At 44.5% G+C, this 20,888-nt stretch overlaps 4 protein-coding genes across 5 annotated transcripts; 3 read left to right on the top strand and 1 right to left on the bottom strand.

Moving 5' to 3' along the window:
- The first annotated feature begins 2,942 nt into the window (after positions 1 to 2,942).
- Positions 2,943 to 4,304, top strand: LOC128304081 (uncharacterized). Its single transcript, XM_053041212.1, has 2 exons — positions 2,943 to 3,701; positions 3,759 to 4,304. Exons 1-2 carry the CDS (start codon positions 3,011 to 3,013, stop codon positions 4,076 to 4,078), a joined length of 1,011 nt encoding a protein of 336 aa, XP_052897172.1. The 5' UTR covers positions 2,943 to 3,010; the 3' UTR covers positions 4,079 to 4,304.
- Positions 4,305 to 10,285: 5,981 nt separating this feature from the next.
- Positions 10,286 to 12,494, top strand: LOC128305833 (Bardet-Biedl syndrome 1 protein homolog). Its single transcript, XM_053043449.1, has 4 exons — positions 10,286 to 10,296; positions 10,463 to 10,731; positions 10,797 to 12,259; positions 12,331 to 12,494. Exons 1-4 carry the CDS (start codon positions 10,286 to 10,288, stop codon positions 12,397 to 12,399), a joined length of 1,812 nt encoding a protein of 603 aa, XP_052899409.1. The 3' UTR covers positions 12,400 to 12,494.
- Positions 12,495 to 13,160: 666 nt separating this feature from the next.
- LOC128305836 (acyl-CoA-binding protein homolog) lies at positions 13,161 to 16,840 on the top strand. Of its 2 annotated transcripts, none has more exons than XM_053043453.1 (3): positions 13,161 to 13,176; positions 15,826 to 15,883; positions 16,027 to 16,840. In XM_053043453.1, exons 2-3 carry the CDS (start codon positions 15,875 to 15,877, stop codon positions 16,273 to 16,275), a joined length of 258 nt encoding a protein of 85 aa, XP_052899413.1. In that variant the 5' UTR covers positions 13,161 to 13,176; positions 15,826 to 15,874; the 3' UTR covers positions 16,276 to 16,840. The 2 variants fall into 2 exon arrangements, with proteins under 2 accessions (XP_052899413.1, XP_052899414.1); XM_053043454.1 differs by lacking the exon at positions 13,161 to 13,176 and adding an exon at positions 13,352 to 13,370.
- Positions 16,841 to 19,430: 2,590 nt separating this feature from the next.
- On the bottom strand, positions 19,431 to 20,510 carry LOC128303115 (leucine-rich repeat-containing protein 40-like). The gene has a single exon (XM_053039973.1). It carries the CDS (start codon positions 20,508 to 20,510, stop codon positions 19,431 to 19,433), a length of 1,080 nt encoding a protein of 359 aa, XP_052895933.1.
- Positions 20,511 to 20,888: the final 378 nt, after the last annotated feature.

Consider the following 20,888-nt stretch of genomic DNA (forward strand, 5'->3'; position numbering starts at 1 on the left):
CACACATTGGACCATGGTTTGCACTGCACTGATGGTTAATTTGATTCATAAAAAATACACCTCCAGCAACGGTATTCACAAACATCGTTCCACTTCGAATAACCACTTTGTGACACTTTGCAGAGCACAACTTTAACGCACAGATGCTGCTTTTACGGCACAAAGACACTGTTTACGGTATCACAAGTCACTAGAAACAACAAAAACAGAGGGAAAATCACCAACTTTTTACACGCGTGACTTCAGAACACTTTAGCGGGTGTTCTTTTCCTCCCAGTCGCTGGTACTGCTAGACACACACTGCATTGGTTGCAAACTGCCGGTTCAGATTAACACGTCCACAAACAGGTTTTTTTTTCGGGATGTGAGATTATGGAAATACTCGTTTCACATTCACAACATTTAGATTTGGCCACTGATTGTGATGATGCCGGGAGTTGCCAGAGGTCTCCGTAACGTTGATGATCTGCAAAAAAAGGTGGTTGACACGCAGAGAAAGAGAGAACGAGTGTGAAGATCGTGTTGAGAATGAGAATACGTCTAGAGATGACTACCGGGAAATAAAAGCGTTTTGGATAACGTTTTTAGACCCAACTTTGTTTTTATGTCCGTGCAGAGCATTTAGCACGACCCTAGATGTCTAAATTGTTACGTGTATCTAATGATATTTGACGCGTTCAATGTTACAGTGTACGAAGATCTTTTACTGACACCACGGATGAAGAATTCGTTTTGATGCTTTACATCGCTTTGTATGTACGTCAACGCTACCTGTCGGCTTTCGTAGATTTCGACACGCTAATGAACCGTTGTACATTGGTACATTGAACACATTTCATCAATCCAATTTCACAGCTCTACGACCACTTCCTTATTTACTGACTCGTGTATCGCGATGAAGCAGCTGTAGAGTTTCCATTACGGTTTAGATCAGTCCCCCATAATGGACTAATTTTCAGTAATAACTCATTTTGCTGAGTTGTCGGAGAAGGTTGTTGTTTGTCGCCGCTCATTACCGAGCCCAAAACCAAAAACGCACACAAGAGCATAATATTCCTGCAAGCAACAAACATTACTTTTTCTTACATTGTTTTGGCACGTCCACGGTCGTATGTTGTTCCCGTGTAATTGTTATTTCCCGCCGCTTACCGACAATATGCATTTGTGTAGGTGGCAGTACACCTTTTGTGGCTTTTCCCACCCGGAATCAGCTGCATCTAGGTGAAACCTTTGCCCTCCGCAGACTCCGAGGGCGGGTAGTCGTCAGTAGGGAACAATTTTCCACTTTATTTTCACCATTAAGCAACCAGATACGATCGAGTGATATAGATCTTGCCGGGGTTGGGCGGTGAAAATTACTCCACCGAAAAGTCAATGCTTAAAACGGTCGATTTTCTACACTTGGATAATGCGATCAAAACGGTACGAAACGGTTGGGATGTTTGAATCACATCTCCACCGGGCGATCGCTTTCCGTCGACGTTGTCATGCGGTCCGAGTATTTGCTATCGCCACTGCTATGGGTTTTCTCCTTGCAAACATGCTTATGCAATGGTTTTGCTAAACTGCAGACAACCGGTAACGTCGAGCTCCGGTTTGCGCATCGTTTTGCGCACCGGTCGCAATGAGTCATGGTGCATTCCTTCCCGGCCGGCCAAGTCCGGCTACGAATTAGTGATATTGTGTAACAATGCAGAAGATTGAAAGATATTTAATGGTTGAATAGTCTTTAAGTCCGTTTGTTAAAGTAACTTTAGATGGTAGCAGATAAACTTCATCTTGCATCCCCGGGAATTACTTTCGTAGAAGATCCATTTCCAACATTGATAATTTTCACTGAACAACACGTACGATCATTCATATTATCTTACAGGGACTCATCCAAACGGTGTTTCCCTCTCGTCTATCCATGAATTCCTGAAGATTGTCCTATCACTTGTTTGTCCTAACTGAACTCTTAGTAGAGTATTTCATAACGTGAACACAAAGGCAAATGTTTCCCTCCAAGTCTGTATTTGTCTGGTATATGATTCTCCAAATTAATCATCATTACCGTAATGAAAATGGGTACCAGAGCTCCAACCAGTCAGAGGATGGAGGACAGGATTACTAGAGCTCATTAACCGTGTACAGTTCTGTTGGCCGAGGTTGGTGTGTGAGAAGAAAAACGATCATGCCGATGACATAAGGTCTACCTGCTGGTTGCTTATAAAAAAAACTTCCAACGCGAAGGTTGGTGATGCAGTAAAATCGAAATTCCTTGCTTGTACTTAGAAATGACATGTTTGTTGCCGATTAAGGACAGGCGACATTTCCGGTGCTTCAATAGGCTTAATTAACGCGCTGACCCAAAGAGTTACGTTTAATCATGAGGTCGTATTGTAATACAAAAAAAAAAATAATAAAAGCAATAAGAAATAACAACATAACAAAAACAAGATCTCTAATTCAAATTGGAATGTACTTCAATTAAATTTTAAATTTTGAAATACTAAATTTGAAAATTTGTTAAACATGCATAGAACACAGCCTCATAAATATTTTATATTGAACTGACAGCACGCCGTTCGGAACCGGTTCGTCAAAGTGAGTTAGCACTCGAAACGTGCAAGGCTAGATCATAAGCGTTGGTCGCACATATTTGATTGTTAAAAATTTAGTTTGAAAACCAAATACTTCAAACAACTTGTAATAAATACATGCGATTCGTTCGTTGCTAATGCGTGATGGTGAGTGGAAGATGATACAGAAAATTGTATTTTAATCGTCAAGATTAAAACAGGACGCGGTGAATGCAGTACAGGCTGCAGACATTGTGTCAAAAAGAATCAAAATGGCCAACCCAACGCGATGATGGTTCAACCTTCTACTGTCAAAACAGTTGTGCTTATTTACCTCTTCGAACCGTGCGTCAAACCGGATTTCGAGAAAAGTGAATCTTTTGTAACGTTTTTCGCCTTTGGTTTGGGCACTGTAAAGTTTGCTTTCTGCATTCACCGAACGCCGCAAAATGTCGCAAATTAAATTAGAAATCACGGAAGACAGTACGGACGATATTAATACAAGCATGCAGAATCTCATCGAGGAGGCCGATTGGTTGCTGAACATCCTAGGAAGCCGCTCATCAAACAGCAGTAGTAACATCTTTGACGATAGTAATGCTAGCACCAGTCGAAGTAGCATGAGCGCTAACGACGTAGAACCAGAACCGTCACTGGAACCGGATATCAGCGCTGCTCCGGCATCCTCGCAACCAAACTATGATGTTGGCAACGATAGCTCGGGAAGCGATACAACCATAGTGTTGTGCAACAACGAAGAACCCTCAGCAGGACCCTCGAATCGGACACCCGTGATCTCCCTGGAAGGTAACAATTCGTTTGGGCGGGAAGTAATCGTAATCGGTACGCCTATAATTGAACCCCAACGCAGACGTCAGGTACGTCGAAACAGCTCCGCACAAGATCATGACGGCTCCGTGATCGATTTATCGAATTACCAGGAGATACGACGCGAACTGCCGATGGAACCCATTGTTATCCTTTCATCGGACGAGGAAAACGACGAAGTTGCACCAGTAGCGACAATCCAACAACCAGCGCGTCCTTCCAATAGAAGCTCTTTTACAATTAACAATGTTGCCGTATCCGTTCATACTTCATCTGCTCATTCGATTTCGTTTTATATGCCCAATACAAGCCGTGGGCGCAATCCGCGCAACGGTACACGATTTAACAACATTAATCATTCCTACGAAGTTGGTGATATCAGCGTGGTTGAACCAATGCCGGCACCAATTCTCAACTCTACGCAGCCCGCACCTCCACCACAACAGAGAGCAACCAGCAACAGCCAAACGCATGTGGCCGCCCAAGGGTCCCCGAAAACATTGAACATCATCTGTCCGATCTGTTACGAAATGCTGGCAAATCAGCAAGCCATTTCAACTTCCTGCGGACATGTTTTCTGTTCCAACTGCATCCGGCAGTCTCTGCGAACTGCCAAAAAATGTCCCATATGTAACAAAAAATTGACCAAACCTTCTCAGATGCATCCAGTCTATTTTGCAACAGGATGATAGAATTCAGTGCCTAGTTTTGTTTTATATTAATTATTATGAATTTTGCAGAAATGTAATGACTTTGAACTCGTTTGACAAGGAAAGTGAAAGTGAATAATGTAAATAGATGATTTGGCCAAAATGTAAGTAGCTCTTTTAAGCAAAATGTAAATAGATGTTTTGGCTGCGCCGTCTGATTAAAAATAAGTTGTTAAAGTCCGTTCGTAATAAAAAGTTCCTATATAACAGCGTATACAAGAGTGCTCGCAATTATCTATAAAAACATGTTGACATATCTTGGAAATCGACCTTTGGTTAATAAAAGGCGCTGAATAGTTAAGGTAATGTACTAATAAATGCGTGCAGCTTTTGAAGGTCAGATCCCAGCTGGTTGGCCTGGCACTACAGTACTACGGCTGGGTATTGAGTGTTCCGTACGTGTAGCATACAGCAATTTGTCTCTTTCCCGGGATCGCATTAGTGCTGTTTGTAAAGCACAACAACTACGATCTACGATCGGTGGTCACAATTGATCGAAACAAGAGCTGTATGCACGGTTTAGCCACACCACTGGCACGCACCATTCGTTCGTGCTGGTGATATTGTTTACCACACGTACGGAGCGCTTGGTATGTTCGATTATAATTCGCATCATCGAAGCTAAAGAGTGGTGTCTCTGGACACAGTGTGTGACTCATGAGACGGTACCCAATGAGGAAAAAGGAATTTTACCCACCGATCATCAGCGTTCTGTGCGGAAACTGGTTTAATCTTCTTATCGTGTTGCTTTGTGCTTTTGATGCAACGGTGCGTTCTTGACCACAAAGCGAGCACGATGTTCCCCTGGTCATTGCTTAAGGCCACGGTGAGTCACCATGCACAGGGCAGGTGCTGGTGCGCGTGAAGACTCTGTTCAGAGAAGGAAAGACCGGAATCTTACGGTGTACTTTCTAAAAACAAAACAAACAACAACTCAGACCGTTGCTGTTGTGTGTGACCGGGAGCCAAAGAAAAGCGGAACTCTTTAATACACGATTTTTACACGTTTACGCTCGGTATGTAGCTGTCAAATAGTTATTGTAGGCAAAATATAATACATATTACAAGGTTAATAAAAAACCGCCGTTTATATCTACTTTACGGCAGACCATTTCATCGATTCTTCCGTCCCAGCTGACGTCACAGGAATCCCCGAGAATTGAGCAAATAGTTATACGAGTGTTTGCGATAAGATATCGTCCATGCGTGTCGTTGCTTCGTGAGGAAAGTAATCATCTTTAACCCAACCGTCCAATCGTCGCCGAAATATTATTCCTAACGAAAGTGTGTGAATTTGTGTGCTCTCCACGAATTCGTGATGGATTGTTGTCTATCGAACCACCAACTCGTAACTGCTTCGCATCGCCAAACCAAAGGGGTACGACGTTACACTTTTACTACGGACAAACCTTTCTCCGTGTCTGTCAGAGGGAGAAACGATAAGAAACCCATCTTTATCAAACAATGCACTCCCCCGGTTTGAACCATAATTTTCACACATTTCACGAAGAAGCCGCTTCGACGGTTGCCTTTGCCCGTTCAAGTATCGTTTCTCTTTGCTTTTTAAATGGCTCCCGTGATGATATGCAAACACTTGCCGTCATGTTGCATTACGGATCTAACCGCACTTCGCACACAGTAATACACGGAGCACTACGGTAACAATCTTAACTGTGTGATTTCGAACGGGAAGATTTGCTTTTAAAATTGGAGTTGGAATTGATTCCATTTTCGATCTATCGCCTCTTTGATGATCGCACCCCAGGAGGTGCTGATCAGTTTCATTCCCATCTTCTAGGTTACAAAAAGACGCACGTCAAACTGAACGGACCAGAGGAGGAAGTTACACTAATCTGTCGGAATGTTCCACAAACACACACATTCCGTTATACGGAATCATTGTGACCGTACGATGAACTTTGGCTGCTGCATGCTGTGCTTCGAAGAGAAACTTCACTGTGGGCAACATTTGAACGGGCACGGGAAAACATTCTTTTGATGACCACAGTTTCGTGCATTGGATATCGCCCACTATACAAAGCCCTTCTCTCCGGGTATTGTTTCCGTTTCACTGGGGGATGAATTTATTTCGTGATCTCCTCCACCGTCAGAGGATCATTACGTTTCATGCACACATTGCAGAGATTCCACAGGAAGGGAAAGGCGTTCTCACGTCAATTTGGGTCAGCGGTTGGCTCCCGGTGGGCAATTGATCTCGAAAAAGGATTTGCATAGCGCTGAAGCCTTTAATTGAAACGGGTGGCACGTGGGTGTAACATTATCAACGCCTCACTCCACTACACGTGGCACTGTGTTTGGGTGCAGTATTTCAAAATTACCAAGCCACACACTCACTTTTCCATTCCAAAACGGAATGCGTTTTTAATGGTAGTAAAAGATCACGTTGCTTTGTCGATGTTTTACCCCACCACAACTCACACGTACAATCGCGGGTTTATGATAACAATTTCCGAAGACTCCACACAAACAGTCAATTGGTTAAACGTAATGTTAGCGCCCACGGATACAACCGCGGGCCAACAGTAAAAGCGTGCCTTGTCCGCACGGTTTCGCGCACTCAAACAAAATGGCCAAGGTAAACTTTGGCGCCGCTGGCCAGAGCTCACATAGCTTGGTTGGTGGTGTGTCAGCGCGCTCTCGCGTGACGCTCTTGATTGAGCCGATCGTACACACTTCATTGGAGAGAGAGACTTGACGGCAGCAGCGATTCCGTTGGACCACGTTTGGGTGGAAGGAAGCTTAGCGTGGAGTTGATCACGAGAAACGCTCCACCGAGGTGTATGGGAGCTCCATGGAAGAAAAGGGCTCTAAGACTACACCGGTGGAAGTGGTGGCTGAGAAAATGTGGAAAGTGGTATTTGTTTGCGAGGGAATGGAACGAGTTAAGGGACCTTGTCGTAAGGTCTGTGATTGTCTGTACACTGCGCATTGGTACGACACCTTGAGCACAGCAAAGGAAGCCGGTTCCAGTGTGGTACCAGAGCTGCCCCTACTGCAGGTAGCTGGAGGAAATCGTTTGTCAGACATACGGATTGTTTATGAGACGGCGCAATGCATTTGCATTCCCCATCGGGAAGGTGTTTCCTATGCGGTCTATCATTGATGAATTCTGCTGTGTGCGGTGAGTTGTGCGACGTTGGTCTTACCAAATCGCATTTAAGATCTTCAATCTGGGTCACTCGATCGCCATCTCAGCGAGGGGAGTTTTTGTTCCAAAAACGAAACTGTCATCGACCCGATGATCGTGGCTCAACAATTTGTTTTATGAAAATTAACATCATCGGTACGTAACAAACTCCAATTCTCTAGTGTTTTGTTCATTGAGACATAGCTAGGCTTGTAGGTGACACAGAAGATCTCAAAAGAAGTTCAAGAATAATAAAACATAAAAAAACGACTCAAAAACAGAACGGCGGTTACTAACCTCGTAAAGCTAATCTGCTCATCTGCTGGCAGCAAACTCCTTCCTTCATACATTCTTCTGGCAGTCGATCGTTGCGTATTCTTCGCAGCAAACCTTTCAACCATAAATCTTGTGCAGACACAGATCGTGCTAAAATAGAAAGAAATGGTAAAATAAATATACAACCAGCATCCCTACCACACAACACTACACTACAGAGATCGATGAAATCCTACAGCACAGTGATCACTTTCTTGGATCGTGCTGGTGTGCTGGTGTGCTGATGGTTACCCATACCACCGCACAACTCTTAGCAATAGAGAAACACACCTTCTCGTTTCTTAGCGCAATGTGTACGTGCGCGTGTTAAAGTGGGACGCAATTGGCGACTCGATGCTGTGAAAAAGGTAGATCTGTCCAGCTTTGGAGCTTTGAAGTTTGTGTGGGAGTTGCGGTACTAATTTGAATAGAAATCTCACCGTTCCGTTTGTTCTCGTTCGCTTTTACATTCGCGAAGGACGTTGACATTCGCCGCGACGTCACAAATCCGGGAGGGATGCGATGAATGTATAAATACTTGCCAGAATATGATCTCAACGTGGGGACAATAATGTTCAGAAGTGTGATTGCGCATTGATCTTCGTGATGAGACACAGACCATTGCAAACTCTGCCAGCTGATGCTTTAATCGACTTGGAGTCATCGGCCACCATCCCTCTGGTTACTTTTAGTTGCTTACCAGACGCGTCACGAGCGCCATAGCGTATAATGGATGCATACATTAGCTGCTGTCTAAAACCACAACGGTAATATGTCTACCGAAAAAATAATCACCCTTCTCAGCAAACACCATCCACCATCTAGCGGCAGGAATCCGGTTCCGCAACATTGAACCTGAGTTTGAGACCCTTTCAGGCAAGCTTTCACTCTCTTCCGGAGATGTGCAGGCGGGCACAGTGGAACAAAGCAAGGCCACCGATAATACACTCCCAGAGCTCGAAGAGAACGACAGTGTTCGAAGGGATAGCGTTTAATGAGGGGTGTGTGTCTAGAGGTTTTAATCACAAGGTCGCTACTTAGACTGCAAGCTACACCCCTTTTTGCGGTTATCTCCGGTACTCGACGGAGGACTTCGATCTGCTACAAATATTCCATTTCTCCTCTCTTTAGGAATAGGCCTCTCCAGTGGAGCTTCGAACGTTATCTCGAAGAAGTAAGCTTTTAAGAGGCTCCACATTGTTCTGAATGTTTCCATGGGAGGTACGATAAAAATACGCTATATTCGTTTGCGTTATTTAGCAATACTCGGTCACTCTTAACCACACGGGAATGATTAATATATTCAACTTCGTATGCCCTTTCTCGCAGCTTACGCACTTTGGATTTCATTTCCCTGTCCCAGTGCAATGACTGCGGGAAAAGTTTCCCTTCTTAACCATGGTGGTAGACGGCACTCGCTAAACGTTGACATCGTTTGATCGAAAGTCGGTAAGTATACACCGAGAAGCATCCTATTAGGAGCAAATATATGTCATCACACGTACAACAACCTTGTCTGAATCTTCTCGCGATATGATAAACTAGCCATTTCCACCGGTTCCGCCTGACTAGGTACACGTTTTTTAATTATCCACACCAACCCGCTACGGGGCGGGCGTGCTGAATGGCGCGGTAGGTCAGAAGCACACAGCTCCACGACATGGAGAACGCCACCGAGGGAAAAGTGTGACAAAATGTGCTCAACTTGCAAATCAACTGTGCAAACTCCACGGTGGTAAGATCGGCCCTACCTTCGACGAGTTTGGCACGGTTGAACCGGGTGATTCCTTCGCGGTTGTCGTGGACGTTGTCGTTTACCTTTGGCTATGGGTAATATTTCATCCGCTGGTACCGCCGCCAGCAGTTTTCCACTTGCACACGAGGGCTTTCACACTTTCCACGATTCTTGTCGGCAGCACTGTGGCACTCACAATGCAAACAGCCGCACTACTATGACCGACATTTTCCGACCGACAGGGAGGTAGTGGAAAACCTGTCCCTAAGCAAACTTTGCTTCGGTACAACCTGACACCGAGATGGGGTACGGCACACGATTGGCACTCCATTCATTGATTAATCGATCGGTAAAGGAGCATTGGGTACGCGGCGGATACCTTCACCTTTGCCGTAAATAATCAAACGGTTGCGCGGTGGCGTGGCCGAGGGCAATATCCAGAGAGAATCTAGCGGAGCGAAGATCATCAAAGCGCAATGAACCTTTGAAGATGAAGAAAGTTTAGTCTTCCTTACAGCAGAAAGGAAATCTACATCGTTCTGCCTTAACTTTGGTGTGGCACATTGGACCGTGAACTGGTGAAAAAACGCATAGAATCTTTTCCCGAATAGCTACTCTTTAATCACGTGTGTTGATGAGCCACCATATTGCCGTTGCTAGTGGCAACTGGTGGTATATCGCGCCTGCGCTGTGTACAAAAAATAGACGCAACAGGTGTGTCTCGTACCTGATGGTTGGATGAGAAGACTACCAACCCTTCGCGTCACTAGGGACAACGGGATTGCTAAAGGCAGAGCCCAAACAAACGGGATCTCCCGACTGATTCGTATCGAAAATCTGCGTTTGTACATTTTTTTTCACTTAAAACGAGAACGGAAGGCGTTCGCTGGTGGAAGATTTACGGTCATTACGGTGGTACTTCGTTGAGGGTGTGATTTGTGCTGCGGCATTATTTAGATCGCATCCGATTGGATCATCTTCGGTTGCGATGTTTTTGTGGTAAGTCTGGACCGAGATCCTAGCGAGAAAAGGTACCGTCAATAATTGCTGCTGATGAAGCGGAGCGAATGAGTGCTAGCAACCGCAACATCGCTCGCCTGAGCCGTTGGGGCCACCCTTTAATAAACACTTTCTATCTTAACCTAATACGCTGGAATTCTAGCAGCAAAACGAAACCCACCGACAAGTGGCTGGACGCGCAGTGTGACGGTACTGCTGCATTGCACACGCTCCCGTCATGCATGACGCTTTGCGATCTGAAAAACGACAACTACTACCAGCTGGTAACGGTGGATGTACCTCTGTTTGATTTCGACGTTAAGCCCAAACTGAAGGTGTACAAGGGCACGAACCTGATCAGCGAGCAACATCTGCCGGGGATTCCGAGTGCGGTGGAAAGTTTATACATAAACGATCACGAACCACGGATACCCAGTAAGTAGAATCCAGTGAGACGACCTTCCCGGTTCCTTGAACTTAAATGCCGTCGCTCTTCTCAGTCATTGCAGTTGCGGTGGAGTCATCGGTGCTATTCTATCGTAACATGAAGCCGTACTACAAGTACACCGTACCGAGCATGACGATAGAACCGCTCGAGGTAGATGTGTGGAAGAAGCTACCGAACGAACGAGGCGAAGCGCTTGACGTGCTGATCGATAGTTTGCGCACGATCGAACCCTCCCAGATGACGCTGCAAACACAGGAGCTGCTTAGCTTGCCCGAAAGTGAGCGTGGCGGATACATTCGATCGAACGCCGAGCGCAAGCTCGAACGTCTGTCCATAATTACTTCGATGGCCGCAATCAAGAAAGCTTCAAATGATATCAAATCGGCGTCCTGCTTGATTCTAGCGACGGAGTGTGGTGAGCTGCTCGTGCTTGATACACAGGCGTTCGTGGTCCTTGCGCAGGCCAAGGTTGGTCCGTTCCGTGGTACACCTAGCATGGTCTCGGCCGGCGGACAGTACGACATCGATTACCGCGTGGTGATTGCGACTCGAGAAGGATCCCTCTACCTGTTGCGTAAAGGTTGGCTTGCGGGACAACATATCGTCAAGCTAGAGAATCCTGCTGCCGGTTTGTCATTGTTACCAATTGACCAGACCATTGTGGTCGTTTGCATGAATCAATCCCTTGTCTGCTACTCCAAAAAGGGCAAAAAGCTTTGGACGGTGAAGCTACCCCAGCCAGCCGTATGCATGACACCGGTATGTTTGCCACACCTTGGCATCAACCTGGTGTGCGTATGTCTGAAAGGTGGTTTGGTGCAGTTCTATAGTCAAAAAAAACTGGTGGATCAATTCTACGCCCCCGAATCGGTGTCGGCTTTAACCTTCGGCAGACTTGGCCAGGAGGAACACGTCCTCATTCTAGTCACCATCGATGGTTCGCTGATAGTAAAGATTCTGAAGCGAACGGCAGAGTTTGTGACCACAGACAACGTGTACGACATGAAGACAGCCGAGGAACCTCCCGGTAATTTGCAGATCCCGAAAAAGACAAAAATCTTCGTCGAACAAACGTTGCGCGAGAAGGAACATGCGGCCACCATACACAATTCGTTTCAGTCGGAACTTTGGCGCATGCGACTTACTACAGCACGGGCCACGGTGGACGTTATCAACTCTGCCGATAGCAACATGTCCACCGTTGACGTGGGCCTCGCTCCGATCAAGCTAGCAGCGGAAGTCCTTGGTTTAGGACCGACGTTCAAGCTGTTTGTGGTACTGGAAAACATTTCCACCCGAAAGGAAGCCACTGGTTTGAACGTTCTGATACAGGCGGACCATCGCCATTATCTAGTGGAGAGACCCTACCTGAAGCTGCCAATGCTTGTGCCAGGATTCCCCATACGATTAGACTTCCGGGTGACGGTTACCGTTGATCCGTCGGATGGGTTACCTCCAGTGGACTTGACACCCGAAAATTCGCACATTAAGGTGTTGGTGTTTAAAACCGGTCAGGTAACGAGCTCAAGTGAAATGTGGCATTTTTATACCTCTGTTTTAACTAAACGTTTTTTTTTCTTTTCTAGATCAAACCCCTGATTGCATCGACCGTGGTAATGCCTCAGCCAGAGCCACAGTTTTTGAATTCGTTTTAATAGCTAGAAATGCTCATTTCTTGCATATTTTAATCATTTTAAGAAGGGAACTGAGTTTAAACACGCTTCACTGTTTGAAAACAAGGGTAGAATATAATTTCGATTGGTTGTCGCAATTCCCCACTCCACCGTACTCGGACTTGATCTTCGTTGTTTTTGAATTGAATGCAACGCTGCCGTGCAAGTTGCTAACCGTACAAAGTGTTGCGTACAATCTTTGTAGCGTTTCACCGTGTGTTCAATGTTAAACGCTTGGATTTCGAATAAATCTTGAGCATTGCTATGCTGGTTTCGTTATTCTGCTTACAATTCAATTCCAATAATTATTACAGAGAACAAAACTGATCATGGATGTCTTCTATGATGTTTGAAAACTTTCTTGAAAGGCATTTGCTTCACTAGGGCATGCATCTGTGAAAAATAAGAATTAAAACAATGTTAAGAGCGTTTTAATGTTATCAATCCGCACAGGAGGTTAATCCACACCAGTTGGCCATAATTATCATTATCGGTCACTTGGAGTTTAAGCGGCATAAGTTGGTCGGCAGTTTGAAGCGCATGACTCTTGTCTGTAATCGGCAACGCTACCCAACTTCGGCACATAACTACCGCTCCACCCCCCCGGTGCTAGACATTCGCGATTGGACATCGTCAAGTACGGGGGCGCGAACGAAGAAAAGCCCCCCATCACCGGTGGGCAACAACACAATCAACTGACATCGTACCAGAATAGCGAACCCACGAACAGTCTTCGTCGGACCAGCGTTTGAGTAAAAGGTGCGTAAGGGTGCTCTTGGTCGCGTTGGTCCAGTTGAGTTGGGTTGTGTCGGACGTTCGCAGTTTGCATTTGGGTGCCGAGTGTCGCTTATCAGTTGAACTCCTATATATTTCTGCCGGTGTGCAAGTGTGTGTGTACGTGTGTACGGGCTTGAAGTTTTGAAAGCCGGTCCCTGCTCGGATCGGAGCTGAAGGTCAATTGAAGGAAGATGTCCGTCCAGCGGTTAGCCGTTTGACTGTAGCAAAGCCGTGCGAGTTCAGTGCAGGTCATCAAAAATACGAGCGTTCTTCGTGGATACAAGTAGCTCATACTGCCACAGAAACGGGTGCACATGGGTGCTTACACGTAATGTTGGGACCATATGTGGACTTGCCTTGTCTGGGGCATACAGGCCAACCATAAGACACTCTCATGGCATTCGACGTGGGCAACAACACCGTCGCGTGCTTATTAATTGCAATCAACGATTCTGCGGTCGTTAATTTCTTGGTAGGCTTTCCACATTGCCTTCACTTCAAAGACCGTTGGTTATGTTGTTTGCAAAATTGGTCAGAATGGAAACCATCGTGGGTGGCGTTTCGTGATGCATTCCGGCCCACCTGGCCAGTGGGGTGCGTGCTAGTTGCCGCTAGCCGGATGCCGACATTGCAAAACTTCCTTCTTGCACGTGTGATGCAACCGAGCTCAAGGTTTTAAAACAGGAGGGAATCTATTTGCATCCAGTAAGAAAACCGAAGTGAAGGGTCGTTTGCGCAGATTTTATAGACATAAAATCCCCATACCCGTAAAAAGAAAAACTTTTCGTACGGATCAGAAGTTCACACACGATATAAAATGTCGAGAGAATGATCGATCTATCCTAAATCACGTCCCATCAACGTGTGCCTTTCACGAGAACTAAGCCTATCAATCTTTTGTGGCCCAAAATTATGTGCCAAAGGCAGCACACAACTAACTACCCAGTTGGACATCGATGATGCGTGAGAGTTTACTTAGAGAGGAGAAGAACTTTGCATACACGCCCGTGTTTGGTCAGAGTAGAGACATCTTCAGCTGGAATATAGTTATTGGTAGCATGAGAACTGGTTTTTTAAGCGTTTAATCTACTTATTCCTTCACGCACGTCGGCACACATGAAAGAAATGACGTCATCTCTTTTGGAAGTTTTAAAGCCGCTCCCTTCGAAGTAGAATATGTCTGGGAAATCATGGGAATGGTTGTTCGATGTCCAACCTTATCAACACCTACACGGTTCCGTCGCGTACCAAGCAAGTATGCCGACTCAACCAACCCGCTTAAACCGTGTGCGCGTTAGTACGCACCTAAATGCATCCAGCATGAATGGGACTTTCAATTGAATGCAAAAACCGCCATCGGATACAAGGTGCGAAATATAAAACAACACTGCAGTGAAAACAACGTGAACAAGGTTCAGGTTTTGTGACCTTTTTTCGGTTTGCTTTTCCTTAAACAGTGCACTATCGAACGATGCAATTCATTTCATGGTTCCTCCAAAAAATTTAAAAAACACCACTGCTTTCGCATCCACCATGCACAGTGAATGGAAACTACAATTGATCGGTGCATAAGGATAAGGTACGGTGCAGCAGTAAAAGTGCCACTATCGTCATGGGCCGACATTGAGCTTTCGTAGCGTAAAGAGAAACGTATATTAACTTACATTAATATCAAACCAGTCTTATAGCTTTTCAGCCCGTTATCATATTGAATAGTTCCATGTTAAATGAATTATTTAAATTTGATGTTTTTATTGTGTAATTGAGGGACAAAGTAAAAAATTGATTTACCTCGCCCAGTTACGAAATCAACTCCATCAACACCAAAACAAATTAAATACATAATGGATATCGGCAAAAACGTAAACCTCGGTACAGCTGGAATGAATATTGCGTCATTTGAAGTTAATGTTTATAAAGAAAAAAAAACATGGTTAGGTTGCATGGATGCAAAACCCATGGATTTTTTTTGCCGTACTGACGCAAAATGAACTAAGAAGTGTTTGACACACACTGGTTCTTTCTTTGCTTAATGTTTTGTCTAGTTGTCCGAATGGCCTCCTTCAAGTTCATACAAGTATTTGCAGGGCCAGGAGCAAATAAAAACATAAAAAAACCATCACTTCCACCACGTTGTTAAGCGACGGGTTAAACGGTTTTTTTACTCTCTTGAAACTTTAATTCATTTCGAGTTTAAGGCTAAGCGAGAGTAACACGTGCAGGAGGCCATTACATGCGTTGGTATAGTGTTTTATAGAGGATGAATCGGCACGATATCATCAATGTCAAGTACGCGGTACACGTCGATCATACGAATTGGTTCAAACCTCTGCGTGTACCACAAAGTCTTCGCAACGGTGGTTTAACACATCGTTAACGTCTGACCCGTGGGGGAGTTTACGATGGGGTAGTAGCAAAGGGAAGGGATGGGCAGATGTTAAACCCGTACAAAGGTTGTTTTGCAAGTGGACTTTACCACAAGTCGTTAGAGGTGTGCGAACTTTTTCCAATGAACGATAACAATTCAAGCAAATGGCTTGCAATTTTGCGTCCACAGGTGTAATGTGTGATAAACTTTGTTGATTTACCGTGCGCGTTTCATTATTCTTCGTTCTTGTATTTTCCGTTCAGGTTTCTACAGCCAGGCAGAGTTACATCATCCGATCAACACCGGGCCAACATGGAGCAGGTAGGAGGACGGTGTTTTGATGTGTGCGACCTGATAAGAAAATCGCCCCGATCGATCGCTTATCGCCGTACTCCAGCAAGGAGATTTAGCTGGTGATTACTAGCGTACAAATGTATTAACTGAATGTTTTCCGTGTTCCATAGAAATTCAACGAATCCGCAGAAAAGGTGAAAACCTTCACCAAGCGACCGAGCGATTCCGAACTGCTGGAGCTGTACGCACTTTTCAAGCAGGCCACCGTCGGTGACAATGACACGGAAAAGCCCGGCATGTTCGATCTGAAGGGTAAGGCCAAATGGCAGGCGTGGGCGGACCGGAAAGGCACCACCAAGGATTCTGCCAAGGAAGCGTACATTAAGCTGGTCGAGGAACTGTCCGCAAAGTATGCGTAGGCGGAACGCAAACCGTACCGCTTAAACAACACATCTAAACGGTGGGAAAGAAGGAAAATTTTGTTTTTGTTACTTTCGTTTCTAATCACTCCAAACCGGGCCATAGCAATGCCTTATCGTGACAATCCTTTTCCACTATTCGTTTAAATTCAATTCGACTTCCACGTCGCGCAGAGTTCGGATTGATTGCAGCTTGATTCTGTTATCTATTTCGGGGGCACCTTGGACTGCTGTGAAAACGGCTGCTTATCGATCGCGATCGAAGGAACTGTGCGTTTATTATTTGGAAAGGAAAAGGCAGTTGCGGAATCGGCTGCACCAAATGTCAGCTAGGGAAGATAAGAACCAAAAAACGATAGGGGATGGAATACGCTTACAAAGTAAATAAAATTATACAAATTGTTAAGCCGAAGATGTTAAGTTCTTTATGATTGGAAAGATGTTGGTACAGGAATTTTATTACATGATTATTGCATGTTCTTATGTTAAGCGTCCCAACAAAAATCGGGAACGAAATCATGGGTTGAAATCAGCAGAATAAAAAAAATCAAATAACTCTTTGTCACATTCTAACATGTTCTTTTTTTTATTCATGAGAGAACGGCCAGACCCTATTACTGAAACTAATATGTTAGTTTTGGTAAAGATTCATGAATCCTAAAGTTTTATGAAACCTCAAAGCATGGTGAATCCTCAAACATTCTTGAATCCTCGAAGATTCAACAACCGCCAAGGAATCATGATTTAAGCATATGAAATAAATATGGGACTCATTTAGCATGCCAGTACTATTTAAAGATTTAGCAAATGGCAACATTCTTCAGCAAAAAAGGAAAATTAGGACAATGGTCACTAAATGATTCGCTAAATGCGGTCCGAATGGAAAATGAATTTGATGGAAAGAAAATTGAATTGAAGTGATCTTCTTCACGTCAGTAGAAGAATTGCTGATTTGGTTGCCTATAAACTAATGCATTTTAATCCTTTAGCGCATAAAGCGATTGAAAGAAGCGTTACAAAAGACAAAAATCAGAAAATCTTATTTGCTATTCGCTCAGTTCAACCGCTGTCCAACGTGTGTTTTTGCTAGAGCACTGCCTAACCGAGTCAGAAACGATTTGACAGGTGCGCATAAGAAGCGGTGGAAAATGATACTTGGGAAAAAGGGGTGAAATACAGTGTACAACACAAAAACATACCATTGCTGTCAGTCATAATCTAACTTGGTGTCCAATTATTTATCGGATTAGTGTTGCTATTCACGATATCTTTAATTGATTGATTTATGATTGAATGATTTTATGATTAAAATATAATAAAAGGCGATATTTAGTTAAAGAATTAATATTCAATCAACAACATGGCAACATAATGTGCACAACTGTTTGAGCCACCACTCTTTAGGACACTGTTTTGTCACCCCTTTTTTGCAACATACAAAAGACACGCACACACCCCTACGCTCGAGTGGAGGAAACATCTTCCTGAGATCACCTCACAACAAATGAGATCGTTTTCATCCCCTACGTTAGAATTAGGTGGAAAACACGGTCCGTGATCGGGTGATAAAGTAGTGAAGAAACGTCTGTCAACGGTAAAACCGCATCCAGAGCCAGAGTGCAGCAAAAGGTGTGTTGTCGTGCATTTTCCTATAGTTTGCAGTTTTGTGTACGAGTGGAAGAAGAAAGTTGTACGTGCGGAGTTTGTGTGATGTGAGAAAGAAGATCACGATCGTTGAATGAGGAAAGCAAGAAAGAAATAAGATGCGTGCGTGAGTGCGAGTGTGCGTGTTTATTTTCACGCCGCTAGGAAGATGGCTGAGGCGCTACTGTTGTTTTCTTCCCCGTCTGTTGATGATGTGTCCATTGGTACGATTGGATGGATGATGTGAAGTGGTCAGTTCGGGGTGGAGGGAGGTTGCAGCATACCAGTGCAAGAAGTGCGTGGCCGATGTGAAAACGTAACGTCATGTTTACAAATATTGTGCACCGTTTTTGTTTTATTTTATTTTGTGTACAATTTTTTTCATGCGCCGTGCAGTTGCTGTGCTTTGCCTAAGTGTGATTGTTTGCGTGCTTCCTCGCTTCTGGTCACGCATCACGGGGTAGGTGGCGTTGCTAGGTGAGTAATGATTGATATTCTATTCGTATATAAGGGGGTGAGTTCTTTCGAACATTCGTAACGGGGGTCGGCCAACTGCCACTTGTAATGCTATCGATGCAACTTGATCTGCAAAGTTGCAGCGTGACCTGAGCGAACTGGTTAGGGCCACTTGTTGGAATGTGGTTTGGGCTCTTGGATGCATGCACCGAACGGACACAACCCAAAGCCCACACCACACCTAACCTATCATGATTCCATCAGGCAGTAGAACGGTATAGATTGTTAGGTTTTTATGCACAGCCACAGAGTTCAAACCCCTCCAAAGTGGAACCGGTGTATGTTCACCTTTTACTGCTCCACACATTCACGAATGTGGGTCACAAACCTCCAAATCCCGCAAACGTGCCATCGTCGCGTGGTATCCCGAGAGGGTGTGCTGATCGACACTGGTGCCATTTGCTGTTTCCTCTTGAGTGAAACTTGTTTTTCTCCCGCTGCCGAGTCTGCCACGCGAATCAAAGAAAGCTCACACTGCTTCCACATGGTGTGGCTTCCGTTGTGTAGAGTTGTGTATTATTCCATTTTTGTACACAGCGGAATGAAGTTTACATTTTATTTTATGTAAAAAAAAATAGTTCAAATTTAAATCTAATCGGCAAGAGTCAGTTCTGGTCTTTGCAAACAAAAAAGAACTCTTTTCCTGATGTAGACCATAATCTTTGCTCGTGGGAGCCAACAGATGCATTAACATTCGTTAGGAAAACGTTGAAGGAAAAGATTATTTATTAGTACCGTTTTTCGTAACAAGAAAAAGTATTCCAATGGACGTGAGAATGGCATAAGACACAAAGTTTATAGTATTTCAATTTTTTTTGTTTACTTGCCAGCTGTATGTAACACCTTGATCGCCGTATCTCAATTTCCCAAACCCAGTTTTACATCAAGCCGCGAATATAAACGGACTAACCGACATCCATTTTTATTACCTATCTGAGGATCTATCAAAAGGATCCTAACTTGTTGTGATCTTTCACAACGATCTAGCTTCACGCTTACCAACAGCAAATCCAAACATTCTCTGCCACCATCATCCTACCCACAGGGCAACTTTGGTTCGTATTCAGACAACCGTAATTTCTGCGCAGCAAATCTCCAGGATGGACTCGTTTCAACCACCCACAGGACCAATTGTTATAGCGCATAATCAACATGGCGTCAAGGTTAGGAAATCGCAGAAAAACATCGCCGAGCTCGGTGAGCTGATTGTTATTCACGCCCAATCCCCAAAGATTTGGCATGTCCCAACGGGAAATGTCCAGCGCTGTGAGCCGGTTATAGGCGAGCTGCAGTCTCTCGAGTGGAATCCGCAATTGTGTCTGGTTGGTGGTTACATTCGTTAGCTCGTTAGCGGCTAGATTCAGTTCTCGGAGCTGAGTGAGGTAGATATCATCCATCCGAAAATTGCGCAACCGATTGAACGAAAGATCCAACATGCCGATCCGCCACATCGATTGCCATTCAATCGGAGCGGAAGTTAGTTGGTTGTTGCTGCAGAAAAAATATTTCAACTGAGGTAGGCGCCAGTCGGTGCAGTTGAGCGTTCTCAACCTGTTGTTCCGTATCGACAACTCTTCTATCGAGGGATTTACTAAAGGAGGTGTGATCTCCTCTAGCCGGTTGCCGTCCAAAACCAGACAGCGCAGCTCTTTTAAGGCATGCAGAACCCTGGCATTCAGGTGACGAAGTCTATTGCCAGCAAGATAAAGCCTGTGAACATGTAGAGCCATAGCCGATGGAAGCTCCGCAATTGACACTATCAGGTTGTGACTAAGATCGACAGTGTACAAGCTCTTCAGATGCGCCATATCGTTCAGATCCAGATGCCGTATGCGACAAGACGAGATTATCAAACTTGTCAGGTGTGGCACATTCCGGATCGTCTTGGGTACAACATGGAGTGAGCAGTATGCGATATGGATCCGGGTCACTTTTAAGTTGTACTGGATATAGACGTAACGAAGTAGGGGAGCTTTATACAGAAGGTAAGATTCGAATGAGCCGTTGTTGGGTATCGTAAAAGTGGTTTGTGCGTAGCTATGTCGCGTATACGCAAACGAGCTAGTCACTAGCATTTGGCTGGAGTCTGATCCGCAGAATATGCTAGCTAGAGGCTGCGCATGTTCCTTTTTCGTACATCTGAGGAGGGTTATTGATTGGATCGTTGAACTGAAAAAGATCACTATCAAACTACAAACGAGTTAGTTGATTTCCCCAATAGAAATGACAATACTGAAACTCACTCAACAAAGTATAGAACGTTGAAAATACTCTGAACATTCATTGCTGTCCGCTCCACTCGATGAAATTTCACTATTCACTATTTCATTTCAATATCGTATCTTCTTCAATTGGGAACGGTGACATGACATGGTCTTATAATAATTCAATTAGGTGGATTCGTTCTTTGATTGTCATTTACGGTGTTAAATTGATCATGACGCTTTTAATAT

The sequence above is a fragment of the Anopheles moucheti genome, chromosome 3 (assembly GCF_943734755.1).
Source record: "Anopheles moucheti chromosome 3, idAnoMoucSN_F20_07, whole genome shotgun sequence".
Classification (NCBI taxonomy): Eukaryota; Metazoa; Arthropoda; class Insecta; order Diptera; family Culicidae; genus Anopheles; species Anopheles moucheti.